The 11,477-nt window shown below is 48.4% G+C and overlaps 1 protein-coding gene across 1 annotated transcript; it reads left to right on the plus strand.

Annotated features, from left to right (window-relative positions):
• Window positions 1–1,960: 1,960 nt before the first annotated feature.
• Window positions 1,961–11,120, plus strand: PATL2 (PAT1 homolog 2). The gene is made up of 16 exons (XM_047769451.1): window positions 1,961–2,057; window positions 2,295–2,385; window positions 2,991–3,223; window positions 3,812–3,892; window positions 4,556–4,698; window positions 5,185–5,262; window positions 5,496–5,637; window positions 6,855–6,975; window positions 7,072–7,169; window positions 7,377–7,430; window positions 7,531–7,664; window positions 7,901–8,060; window positions 8,535–8,675; window positions 9,626–9,723; window positions 10,289–10,438; window positions 10,874–11,120. Exons 2-16 carry the CDS (start codon window positions 2,343–2,345, stop codon window positions 10,890–10,892), a joined length of 1,695 nt encoding a protein of 564 aa, XP_047625407.1. The 5' UTR covers window positions 1,961–2,057; window positions 2,295–2,342; the 3' UTR covers window positions 10,893–11,120.
• Window positions 11,121–11,477: the final 357 nt, after the last annotated feature.

Below are 11,477 nucleotides of genomic sequence, written 5' to 3' on the forward strand. Positions count from 1 at the left end.
ACTCAGCTACCTGAAAAGAGTTTCAGGAACTCGCAGGTACTTAAAATTTTTCCCTCAACCATATTGTTATGACCTATAGCAAAACTTTTGAAAAGAATATTTTTCTTGGAGTTCCCATTGTGGCTCAGTGGTTAGCAAATCTGACTAGGAACCATGAGGTTGTGGGTTCCATCCCTGGCCTTGCTCAGTAGGTTAAGGATCCGGCGCTGCCGTGAGCTGTGATGTAGGTTGTAGATGTGGCTTGGATCTGGCATTGCTGTGGCTCTGGCATAGGCTGGTGGCTACAGCTCTGATTCAGCCCCTAGCCTGGGAACCTCCATATGCCACAGGAGTGGCCCAAAAAATGGCAAAAAGACAAAAAAAAAAAAAAGAATATTTTTCTTTAGAGGCACCAAGAATCATGGATCCATAACCCTGAGGATAGGACCCTAACATGGGGATTTCCCATTGTGGCTCAGCAGTAACAAACCTGACTAGTATCCATGAGGACACAGGTTCAATCCCTGGCTCCGCTCAGTGGGCTAAGGATCCAGTGTGGCCATGAGCTGTGGTGTAGGTTGGAGACACAGCTCAAATCCCACATTGCTATGACTGTGGTATAGATTACCAGCTGCAGTTCTGATTAGACCCCTAGCCTGGGAACTTCCATATGCCTTGGGTGCAGCCCCAAATAGATGAAAAAGGAAAAAAAAGGGACCCTAATTTGGATTTCTGGTGTAGAGAATTAGCTTCATCCAGAAGTTCTACAAAGCCATGTGTGAGCCAAGACATGGAAACAACCTAAATGTCCATCAACAGAGGAGTGGATCAAGAAGATGGTACATATACACAATGGAATATTACTCAGCCATTAAAAGGAATGAAATACTGGCATTTTTAGCAACATGGATGGACCTAGAAATTATCATGCAAAGTGAGGTCAGCCCATACAATGAAACACCAACATCAAATGCTTTCACTGACATGTGGAATCTGAAAAAAGGACAGACTGAACTTCTTTGCAGAACAGATACTGATTCATAGGCTTGGAAAAACTTATGGTCTCCAAAGGAGACAGTTTGGGGGGTGGGGGTATGTGCTGGGGTTGTGGGATGGAAATCCTATAAAACTGGATTGTGATGATCATTGTACAACTACAAATGTAATAAATTCATTGAGTAAAAGAAAAAAAGAATTGAATTTACCTTAAAAAAAATATATATATATATAATTAAAATTAAAAAAAAAAAAAAGCCATGTGTGGTTCAGGTGAACACAGGATTGGGGCACCAAACCCAGGATCCCTGAAGGCCTTGATCAGGCTCACAAGGGTCTCAGGTTTTGCTACAATTGGTCCTGATGTGCTTGTTTTGTTGTTGTTTCCCTTTCATTATACTCCTGAACTTCTGAACCGGTTTTCCACTACAGCAGCCAGAAAGGTATGGGTTTATCTGTATAACTCAAGCCAGAGTGTTTTTATCTTCTGTATTCACAGGGGTCCCTCGTCAGTGGGAGTGGGTCGCAGGCTTAAACTCACAGGACACAGTGGAGGGCAAGCTAACTAGGTAGACCGCAGAGACCCACAGGTGTCCTGCCTTCAAGCACTGAGACCTTGGCTGCTAGGTAATCGCCTCAAGATCCACCCAGGGATTTCCCATCTAACTTAATGGGACAAAATTTAGGAATAAAGAGAACAGACACTCACATAATTCCTATTAAGAGTGTGGAAAACAGGGACCCTCTTTTAAGACATCTGTCCCCAAATATCGATCTCAATAAGCTGAACTCACAACCCTGGAAGGTTAAAAATGCACTTTAGTCCTCTTGCCCTTTCAAGGGTTTTTTTTAATCCTAAGATTCTGTTCTGACATTTCTACCAAGATGTAGTGGTTGGGGATGCTGGCCCTTTAACAGGAGCAGGGGAGGGGCTGGGAATTTTAAAGGCAGGGGCGGCAAGCCTGCTTCAGCCCAGGCTGCCAGGGGGTAAACTGGGCAGGAGGGACAGTCACAGTCCTGGGGTGGGTGTTTGCAACCAGGCAGCTGTGAGCCCCCTCACTGTGCACAGATTCAGGCTGGAGGTGACTGTGGAAGTGCTTCTTCTCCACTCCCATCCTGGTTACTCATTTCTGCTGTCCTTTGCAGGACAGCTTCTTAGAGATGGGCTAATGAGGTCAGAGGGTGGGGGTTTGGGGCACTCTGAGAGCCAGGGATCCTGCCCCTTTAGATCAGAGCCAAAACTCCTCTGACAACCTTACTGGAGAGAGACATTGGCGGTTTGGGTGAGAACAGGGTCTCTGGGTCTCTTTCTGTCCCAGGTTGACCTTCCAGAGGCTAACAGTGCTCTCTCACCAGAGGAAATAGCCATGGAGCACGTCCTCCAGCCTGCAAGGATGAAATACCTTCAAGGTAGTATCACCAAGTGGCTGTGTTATCTGATTCAAAGCCCAGGAATGAGGAGGTTTGCTGGTCTGGTTCTCGGGATAGACATGGCTTTGGGATCCAGATTGCAAGTTTTTTTCGTTATTAGCTACATGATGCTGAGTGAAGTGACTGAGATCACTTTTATGGGCCTTGTTTTCCTTACCTTCAGAGAGAAAGAATTAATACCAACCTTGTATGGTTGTTGTGAGAGTTAAATGAACATATATATGTAAAACACATGGTAGTCTAGGGTTAAGTTGCCCTGAGTTGGGACAGCTGGAACTTTGTTGATTAGAGAGGCCTGAAAAGGGCTGTGAGTGGGGTGAGCAGGTGGAGCCTGTGGTGGTACCAATGAGACAGTGGAAGAGGGGGGCAGGCAGGGAAGGGGATTGGCACCTGCCGGGTTCCCTGTGCTCTGGTTGGGGGTGGTTAGGGGCCCCCTGGGGTAGCGAGGCTGAGTTAAACTCTGAGAACTGGTGCCTATGTTTGAAGTGAGTGCTGGAAAGGGCTTGTGAACAGAAGTGCTACAAAGAAGCTTCCTCTCTAGACCAGACTCCTTGAAACTGAAGCCCAGTCTACTTCCTCCTCAGGCCCCCACATAAAGCGAGGCCCAGGCAGGGCCTATGGCCCCTTGGCTCTTGAGGTAGAATTGGTGTCTGCCTCCCATTTGGAGAAAGAGGAACCAAATGAAGACGAGAAGGAGGAGGAGAAACAGGATCCAGATCTTGCCTCAGACCTTGAGGAGGAGGAGGAAGTGGAGGAGGAGGAAGGAGAGAATGACCTTGGAGATCCAGCTGTCCTCAGCGCTGTCCATAACATCCAGGTACCATGGCAGCAGGGGACAGCTGGCTGTAGCTGCCCATCCCTCTCCTCTTCCCCACCACTTTCTACCTGCTTCTGGATTAACAGTTTCTATTTCAGGCTTGAAGCCCAGAGAGAGGCTCTCCTTACCCTCCTTCTTGCTTTCTGTCTCCTACTTAGTTTCTATTGCTGCCCTCACCTTGAATCCAGGTCCTAGCAGGCTGTGCATCACCCAGAGATGCTGGCCCTGCTCTTGGTGAGGAAAGCGAGTCATCTTTGGTTCTGGGCCCATGTGTCTTTGCAGTCCATGTCTGGTAATTATTCCCTTGGATTCCTACGGCAGGGGAAGAGACACAAAGATTCCCAGGTAGAAATGGACTTACTCAGACCCTGCTTCAACTTAAATTTTAAGAGGCCAGCCTTTCTTCCCTTCAGTGGAAGGAGAGGGTCCTGACCCTGTTAATTGAATCTGAGGGAAAGCCAGGCTGCCTCGGTCCTGGGTATTGGAGATGCTTGGTCTTGCTGCTTCCCTCCCCCCACCAACACGGGTGAATGGAGGAGATGCCACAGGGGCTCATTGGAGCCTGGGTTTTCCTCCCTCCCATTCCAGAAAGGTCTTCTCAGCTCCCCTGGAATCAAGGCCTCTGGTGTCCTGGGGATGTCACCTGCCTCCTTGCACTTTCAGTGGCAGGTGAGTCAATCCAGTCCGCACCCTGTGTGAGAGAAAGACTGGGTGCTGAAGAGCGGTATGCAGCCTGACCCTTCTTAAGATGACATGCAGTCTGCTCTTGACCTCCCTCTGGAGATTTAGCACCCAAAGCAAGGTGTGGGTATGGAAGTGGGGAGTCTCCCATCATGCAGAGAAACTCGGTAAACAACAGAGGTGATCCTGGGACAACAGGCCTTCCTAAGAAAAGGACAGACTAGATCCTACTTCCATCTTCGAGGATATCTCAACACATGATCACCACAGGGCCCAGGGATTTGTGGCCGAGGAGGGCTCCAGACGAGTCCCAAAAGAGACACATGAGTTTTGCCCCAGTGGCTGAAGACAAGGTCTGAGAGAAGACCTGGTGGAAAGGGAGGGGAGTTGACCCACACACAGTAGGAAAACACAGGCCCCCACTTCATTAGGGACTGAGGAGATGCTCCCTGGGAGGTGACACACCTTTTGGAAGTGAGAACAAGATCCAGGTCTGGTGCCCTCACCAGGGGCCTCAGGACAGCAAAACGTTAGGTGAGGTTCTTGAAGGAAAAGGCAGGTGAGGGTAGAGGGGCAGAAAGGCAGTCAGCACAAAAGCAGACTTCTCTTGGCAGAGATGCCCTTCTCCCAGACCCTAAATTCCTCTCCCAGACTCCGGACTACCTGGTGCCACTTCCCTTCCGGCCTGCCTTTCCCAGTGCCAGCTCTCCCACCAAGTACTTTGGACCTCCACTGCCCTCGCCAGACCCACCTTTCCTCGGCAGCCCATCGACCTCGTGGCCCCTTAGGCTCAGGTACTGGCCCCCAAAGTCCAGAATGAGCTGAGCTCTTCTCCAGAAGTCTCGGGAGGTAGTGGCAGAGGAGGCGTGACTACCACTCTTCCAGCCGCCACCAGAAATACTTAGAGAAACTCACTGAGATAGGTGTGAGGTAAAGTCCAATCCCTTCACCTCACAGAGGACATGGAAGCCCAGGGACTAATCTGAGGTCAGCTGGCATGGCAGAACTTACACTAGGACTCAGAAGTCCTGATCTCCAGGCCAAATGGTTTTCTGTGTGTCAGGATTTCCTGCAGTCAAGTTTCAGGGAAACATGTGCTAGAGAGGGGTAGGCCCTGCTGAGCTAGGACAGTGATGCTTCACGAGGCTGGTGTTGGACAGGCCCATAAGCAGGTAGGGTCCCACAGATGTCCAGCGAGGTTCCCAGAGGCTAAAGAGATGAAGGTGGGGTAGGTGGGAGGCTGAGCGCACCCTCCCACACAGCCCATGTTTCTCTCTAAGTCTTCCCAGTCATCTGACCCAGCTCCACCCTCAGCACCAGCGGATCTTGAAGCAGCAGCAATCTAGTCAACCACCAAGGTAAAGCTTAGAGGAGAATGAGGGTTGGGGGGAGACCCCTGCATGCTGAGTTCCTTTGTTCCTTCTTCTGGGATGCCCTCCCCATAGCCCTGCCTGCAAAGCCTCCCACACAGTGGCCCACCTCTGCACTCCCTCCCATCCTTCTTGACATCTTGCTCCCTGCTCACCACTTCTTGGAGAGTTTGCTGTTGGAGGGGTTTAAATTCTAACAGGACACTTGGCCTGGCTTGAAGTTCCCCAGCCAAGGAGCCTTGGTCTCAGCAGCCAGACCCTTATGCTAACCTCATGAGCCAAAAAGAGAAGGACTGGGTGGTAAAAGTGCAGATGGTTCAGCTGCAGAGTGAGAACCCCCGCCTGGATGACTATTACTACCAGGTGAGCCCAGGGGCCCTGCACAACCTCTGATCTTGGGATCAAGTGGGCCTGACTCCATGGGTCCTCAGAGATTCTCCCTTCAGCTCACCAGGGCCATGTGCCTTCAGGTGAGAGAGATGATTGCTAACAGATGGGGGCTGTATTTCTACAGTTGATTTCCAAACTCCTTCCTCTTCTACTCCCACATTTCAGCCAAATGGGATTATTTATGATTCCCCAAACACACTCTGACGTTTTTGTCTCCATCCTTTGCCAGGCATTTCCCCTCTTCAGTCTTCAAATGAGGACTTTCTCATGTGGGTACACTTTGGTTTGTCTTGGAAATGACTTGTTTTAAATATCCATCTACTTTTACTTTTTAAGATCTAAAACACAAAAGAAGTAATAAGCGGTGGGGTTCAAATTTCTTGAACACATGCTGGCAGGCTTTGGGACTCCTTTCTGCCTGCTTCCTATCTGCCCTTTGTCCATGAGTTTATGAATTGCCTACATTCAACTCCAGAGGCCCCTGTCAAGGTTCCCACCTTTTAGCTCCTTCTTCTGGACAGTAGTTTCTTCCTTTGTTTGCACCAGGCTTCCAAACTCTCCTTCTAGGAGTTCCCTGGCGGTCTATTGGTAAGATTCTGCACATTCACCACTGCAGCCTGGCACTCCCTGCTCTGGGAGCTGAGATCCCACATCAAGGTGTTGCAAGGTGCAGCCTGAAGAAAAAAAAGAAAAAAGGAAAAAAAAAAAACTTAACAGGTGTAGAACTGTCCTAGATGCCAATTGACAGGAATACTTTCTTTGTGCTTCAAGCTGCTAATGGTCTTTGCGCTATCAGATAAGTCTGATTTCAGAGAGCACAGGTAGTCTCAGCAAACTAAACCACGGGGAGGGAGAGGGTAGGGGTGTCCCATGTGTAACATGGTATAATGAATGCAGGAAGGTTGCAGACACTGGGACACATTGGCATCCTGGCTCCCTGCTTTGCTCTCTGCCTTTCCATCAGATCTGATACTACCTCTTCAAGTCCTTAGGATGGGGATGCCAAGATACATGCCATGAGGCCCAGGGTGCCTAAGATGCTTTAGCATGGCTGCTAGAAGGGGCCTAAGGTGCCAGGAGCATTTCTGGAATGAACGCTCTTGGCAAAGGTGTGTTAGGAGGATGCACTGGAGAACCTTACTCCAAGTTCCACAGATGAGTGTGGACACGTCTCTTCCATGGACTCTCAGGAATATTATCAGAAACTAGAGAAGAAGCAGGCAGAGGAAGAGCGGTTTGGGCGGAAGACCAAGGTTGAGTCCCTCAAGCTGGTCACACCTTATATTCAGAAGGCTGAAACCTATGAGTCAGGTAGGACTGGGGCTGAGCTGCCGGGTTGGACAGGCCATCTGGGTGGCCAGAGGTGGAAAGAAGAGGCCATGTGACTGCCTGGCTTCTTTCGTGCAGTGGTTCGAATCAAGGGTTCCCTGGGTCAGGTAGCTGTTTCGACGTGTTTCAGCCCTCGCCGAGCTATTGATGCTGTGCCCCACGGAACTCAAGAGCAGGTAGGAGTGTTTTCTTCCTGCAGCCTTTTCTCTCTCCCATTTTGGAGCGAGGCCTAGAGCATTTAGGTTTGAGTTCAGACTGTGACCTAAGGTGAGGAAGAAGAGGTGTCAGACTGAGTAGTCTAGCCTTTCCAGCTCATTTTCTAGCTGGTGTAGGCTTGGGGGGCTGCTGCAAAGGTGTGGCTTACAGCCAGGGACTTTCTCTAGGAGACAGGAGCCGCAGGAAGTCAGAGGCTTCAGGTGTTGTACCGGATTGAGAAGGTAAGAGGTCAGCCTTAGTGCTGAGTTCCTTACCTCCCTTGAGAATAGCATATACTCACCTTGACCCCTTCTACCTCTCTCCCCATGCTCAAATTCCCAGATGTTCCTTCAGTTACTAGAGATAGAAGAGGGCCAGAAGGATGTGACTTCACAGCCCTGTGACCCTGAGCAGCAGAGCAACCAGGCTGAGAAGCTCTTCCAGGCCTTAAAGACCCACGAGCAGAATAATCTGGAGTAAGTGTGAGAGGGTCACACCTGGGCCCAGGAAGGAAAGGCTAAGAAGGAGTTCCCTGGTGGCCTATGGCTTAAAAGTTAGGCATTGTCACTGTTGTAACTTGGGTTTGCTCCCTGGCCCGGGAACTTCCTCCTGTCTTGGGGGCTGCCAAAAAGACAATAGTTTCTGCCTCTCCTTCTGGCCTGTAGAACTTTGCTCTGTAGAGTCTTGCAATGCTCCCCTCTGTCATCTGTAGGGAAGCAGCAGATGGCTTCCTCCAGGTGCTCTCCATCAGGAAAGGCAAAGCCCTAGTGGCCCGGCTGCTCCCCTTCCTGCCCCAAGATCGAGCTGTCAGCCTTCTTCTGACCATCACCCGCCATCTGCCCTTCCTGGTCAGGAGGGATGTGGCTGATCAGGTACTGTGGCATTGAGTGGAGGAAAGGAGGGTTTTGTGGACAGGTTAGGGATGTTTCTTCCTCCAGGCTGTTTCTTCTCCTCTTACTCCTCTCTGCAACCCTAAAGAAGCCAGAAAGAATACTTGGTAGGGGAGGGAATTACAGAACAAACCATCGCAGGAACAGCTGATCACCTTCAGGCACAATGAGCCAAGGAGAAGCCATTGCTATACAGTTGCATAGGTATGAGTGAGCTCTAGATGATTGAGAAGATCAAGCTCCGTGTTACGTGTTGAGCCCCACAGTACTTAGCTTAGGGGAAGGCATCCTAGAACGAGTGGGTACTGAAGGACCGGTGTTAGGGATGGAGACACTGGAGTGTGGTGTCTGGTAAGTAACCTAATGAGGAAGGGGTTAGAGGAAGGTCAGCAAGGAAAGAGGCTGGAGGTGAAGTTATCATGAGTCTGAGAGAGGTAATTTCTGACCTTCTTGCAGGCCTTGCAACTGTTATTCAACCCTCTGAGCAAATGTATCAGTCACTTGACATTCCACGAACTCCTCCAAGGACTTCAGGGCCTCATGGAGCTACCACCTGGCTGCTCAGAGCGGCCGGTCACTGTGGTGCTTCAGAATCAGGTAACACATCTGGGAGGCCCCTGTCTTTCAAAAGGTGCTCTCTGGAGTGGGGCCCATGCTCTGCTTTTTCAACATCTCTGTGATGCCTTGCTGCTGTCGTATCTAGAGTAGATGTCAACAAATCTTTTTGATAGTAAATACTTTTTACTGAGAAATATTCTGAACCATACCACCTCCGTGTGTGTTTATAAATCACCTACATGGGAAGTTACCGTCGTGGCGCAGTGGTTAACGAATCCGACTAGGAACCATGAGGTTGCAGGTTCGATCCCTGGCCTTGCTCAGTGGGTTGGGGATCTGGCATTTCCGTGAGCTGTGGTGTAGGTTGCAGACACGGCTCAGATCCCACGTTGCTGTGGCTCTGGCGTAGGCTGGTGGCTACGGCTCCGATTTGACCCCTAGCCTTGGAATCTCCAAATGCCACAGAAGTGGCCCTAGAAAAGGCAAAAAGACAATAAAATAAAATAAAATGAAAATTTAAAAAAAAATCACCTACATGGAACACTAAGCTTATATTAGGTACATAATAAAATCAAGATGGGGCTCCAATGTGTATGTTTCATATCTTGTAAAACCCCATTGGGTTGTCTTGTGAACACTTTTGGAAGACTTTGCCTAAAGCAACGCCTCTTAAAATGGGTCCACAGCCTACTGCATCCACCTCCTGGGTCCGTCGCTGATCTACAGTCTCTGACCCTGGGGGTTGGAGATCACAAGTGCATTTAATCAACTCCCTGCCTGGAGAACCCTTTTGGTACAATCACAGCAGTGATTTCCTTGGAAAGAGCTCAAATTTCTCAGGCGGCCAGTGAGAACTTGATGGGTTATATAGGTGTCGGATTCCATGTGTCCCTGTAAATCTGCCCTTTTCATTGGGAAACAGTAGAGCTAGGGAAGCTTTGAAAGCCTCAGGTGGACCCTTTTTACCCTGGACACTTTAACACTTGCAGTTTGGAATATCTTTGCTCTACACCCTGCTGAGTCATGGGGAGCAGCTGGTATCCCTGGATTCTTCCTTAGAGGAACCCAACAGTGGCCATACAGCTTGGTAAGATCATAAAGGTCTGGAAAACACCCTCAGTACCCCTGGGATGTGTAGGCTGAGCCAGGTGAGTTGTCTCCTGAGGTCTGCATTCAGGCATAGGGGAGGAGGTTGGACAGAGAAGGGAAGACTAGCAGAGCTGTAGCTGTTCTGCTTGTTTTCCTTTTTCTATAGTGCCCTAGACTGCTGTTCCTCAGCGGACACAGTGTAAGGTAGTAATCAGAGAACAAGCTTTAAGAGCCAGACAGCCCAATGTTTGTATTCTGCCTCTGTCACTTACCAGCAACATAACATTGGGCACCTTACTTCACTTTTCTTCGTCTGTTTCCTCACCTACAAACTAGGGATCTAAGGAGATCTAAAGAGGTGTAAAGGCTAAACGAGATGAAAGATGGGTAAAGCACTAAGCACTGCCTGGCACATACCAAACATGCAGATGTTGTCTCTTATCTGCTGCAGGTACAGGGGGTGATAGCAAGCAGTGGTAGAAGGATAGTAAGAAATGTGGGTCTTGAGCATATTTCCTGCATCAATAGAAAGATGCTGATATATTTTTTTCTCTGGGCTCCAGGACAGACATGGTGGTTCTCACTGCCTGGGAGATAGCCCAGATGCCCACAGCCTCTCTGGCAGAACCCCTGGCTTTCTCCAGCAACCTCCTTCCCCTGTTCTGTCACCACGTGGACAAACAGTTGGTCCAGCAGCTGGAAGCTAGGATGAAGTAAGTTACTGTGGAAACAAGGTCATAGCCCCTTGTTTAAGCCCTAAATAGGTCCTGTCACTTCTCTACTGCTTTTAAAGCAAGAGTAGGGAGGATAACTTGCTTTCAGAATTATTTCTAGACATTGGTATTTACGGACTGATGAGTCTGCTCCAGGTTAGGTCCCTACGTGCTGCAGGCCAATCTTTGAGTTTATTCCCAAGTGCTTTGGTCATTTGTCACTCCAAGCTATTTGTGGGCAAGAATTAATTTGAGAAACTGAACTGTTCATTCAAGAAATATTTGAAGATAACTTTTCTAGATGTAAATGCACGAAGCACATGTAGGTCATTTCTCCTTATAACATCATCTAGGGAAAGAGACAGATAGTAATCCCATCACACAATTACTTCAGAAAACTGAATTGTTGGGAGTTAACACCTCTTCTCTTTATAGGTTTGCCTTGACCTACTGATGAGATTGTTCTGGAATATATATATGTGGGAAGAGTTTAATCATTGGACACTAGCTATGTAGGGGTTATGCCAGCAGGGATCCAGAGAGTCTGAGGACAGTTCTGTCTTGATGTATTGGAGGACTCTGCCCAAAGCAGTATCTCATGCCTTTCTTCAAAAATCTGAACTATGTGCCTAAAATGGCATGGCAAAATGAGGTATAATTAAAACAATAATAGAATGATGTGTTGCAGCATTTTTGTAAGTAAAGAGATGTAATGAAAACCATTTTCTTATGTGTGAAGCTTCACAATTGTCCTTAATGTAAGGGACAAGTCCTTGTTATGTCTAACAATAGTCTGACCTTGGAAACTGTTCCTGTGTTGCTGTTGTTTAATAAGTAGCCCTAGCTGAGCTAAGAGGGTTGCATAAGAGTACCTCCCTTGAGATGTGAAATGTTTGGTTTCCTTTGAGACACAAGGTCATGAAGTCATCAACAAACACAAAAAGAGTTCCTTTTTTCTGTGTATTTTTGCCATTGTGTTATTTTTGTCATTAACAACAACAACAAAAAAAGTTCCTTTCATGAACCAGGTACCCTTTTA

The sequence above is a fragment of the Phacochoerus africanus genome, chromosome 2 (assembly GCF_016906955.1).
Source record: "Phacochoerus africanus isolate WHEZ1 chromosome 2, ROS_Pafr_v1, whole genome shotgun sequence".
NCBI classification, from domain to species: Eukaryota; Metazoa; Chordata; class Mammalia; order Artiodactyla; family Suidae; genus Phacochoerus; species Phacochoerus africanus.

Bases quoted from the DNA above. Each gene is read 5' to 3' on its own strand.
- PATL2 (XM_047769451.1), top strand. From the start codon at position 2,343: ATGGAGCACGTCCTCCAGCCTGCAAGGATGAAATACCTTCAAG. The intron at 7,665-7,900 runs GTAAGTGTGAGA...TGTCATCTGTAG, and splicing joins CACGAGCAGAATAATCTGGA to GGAAGCAGCAGATGGCTTCC. The intron at 8,061-8,534 runs GTACTGTGGCAT...ACCTTCTTGCAG, and splicing joins GGAGGGATGTGGCTGATCAG to GCCTTGCAACTGTTATTCAA.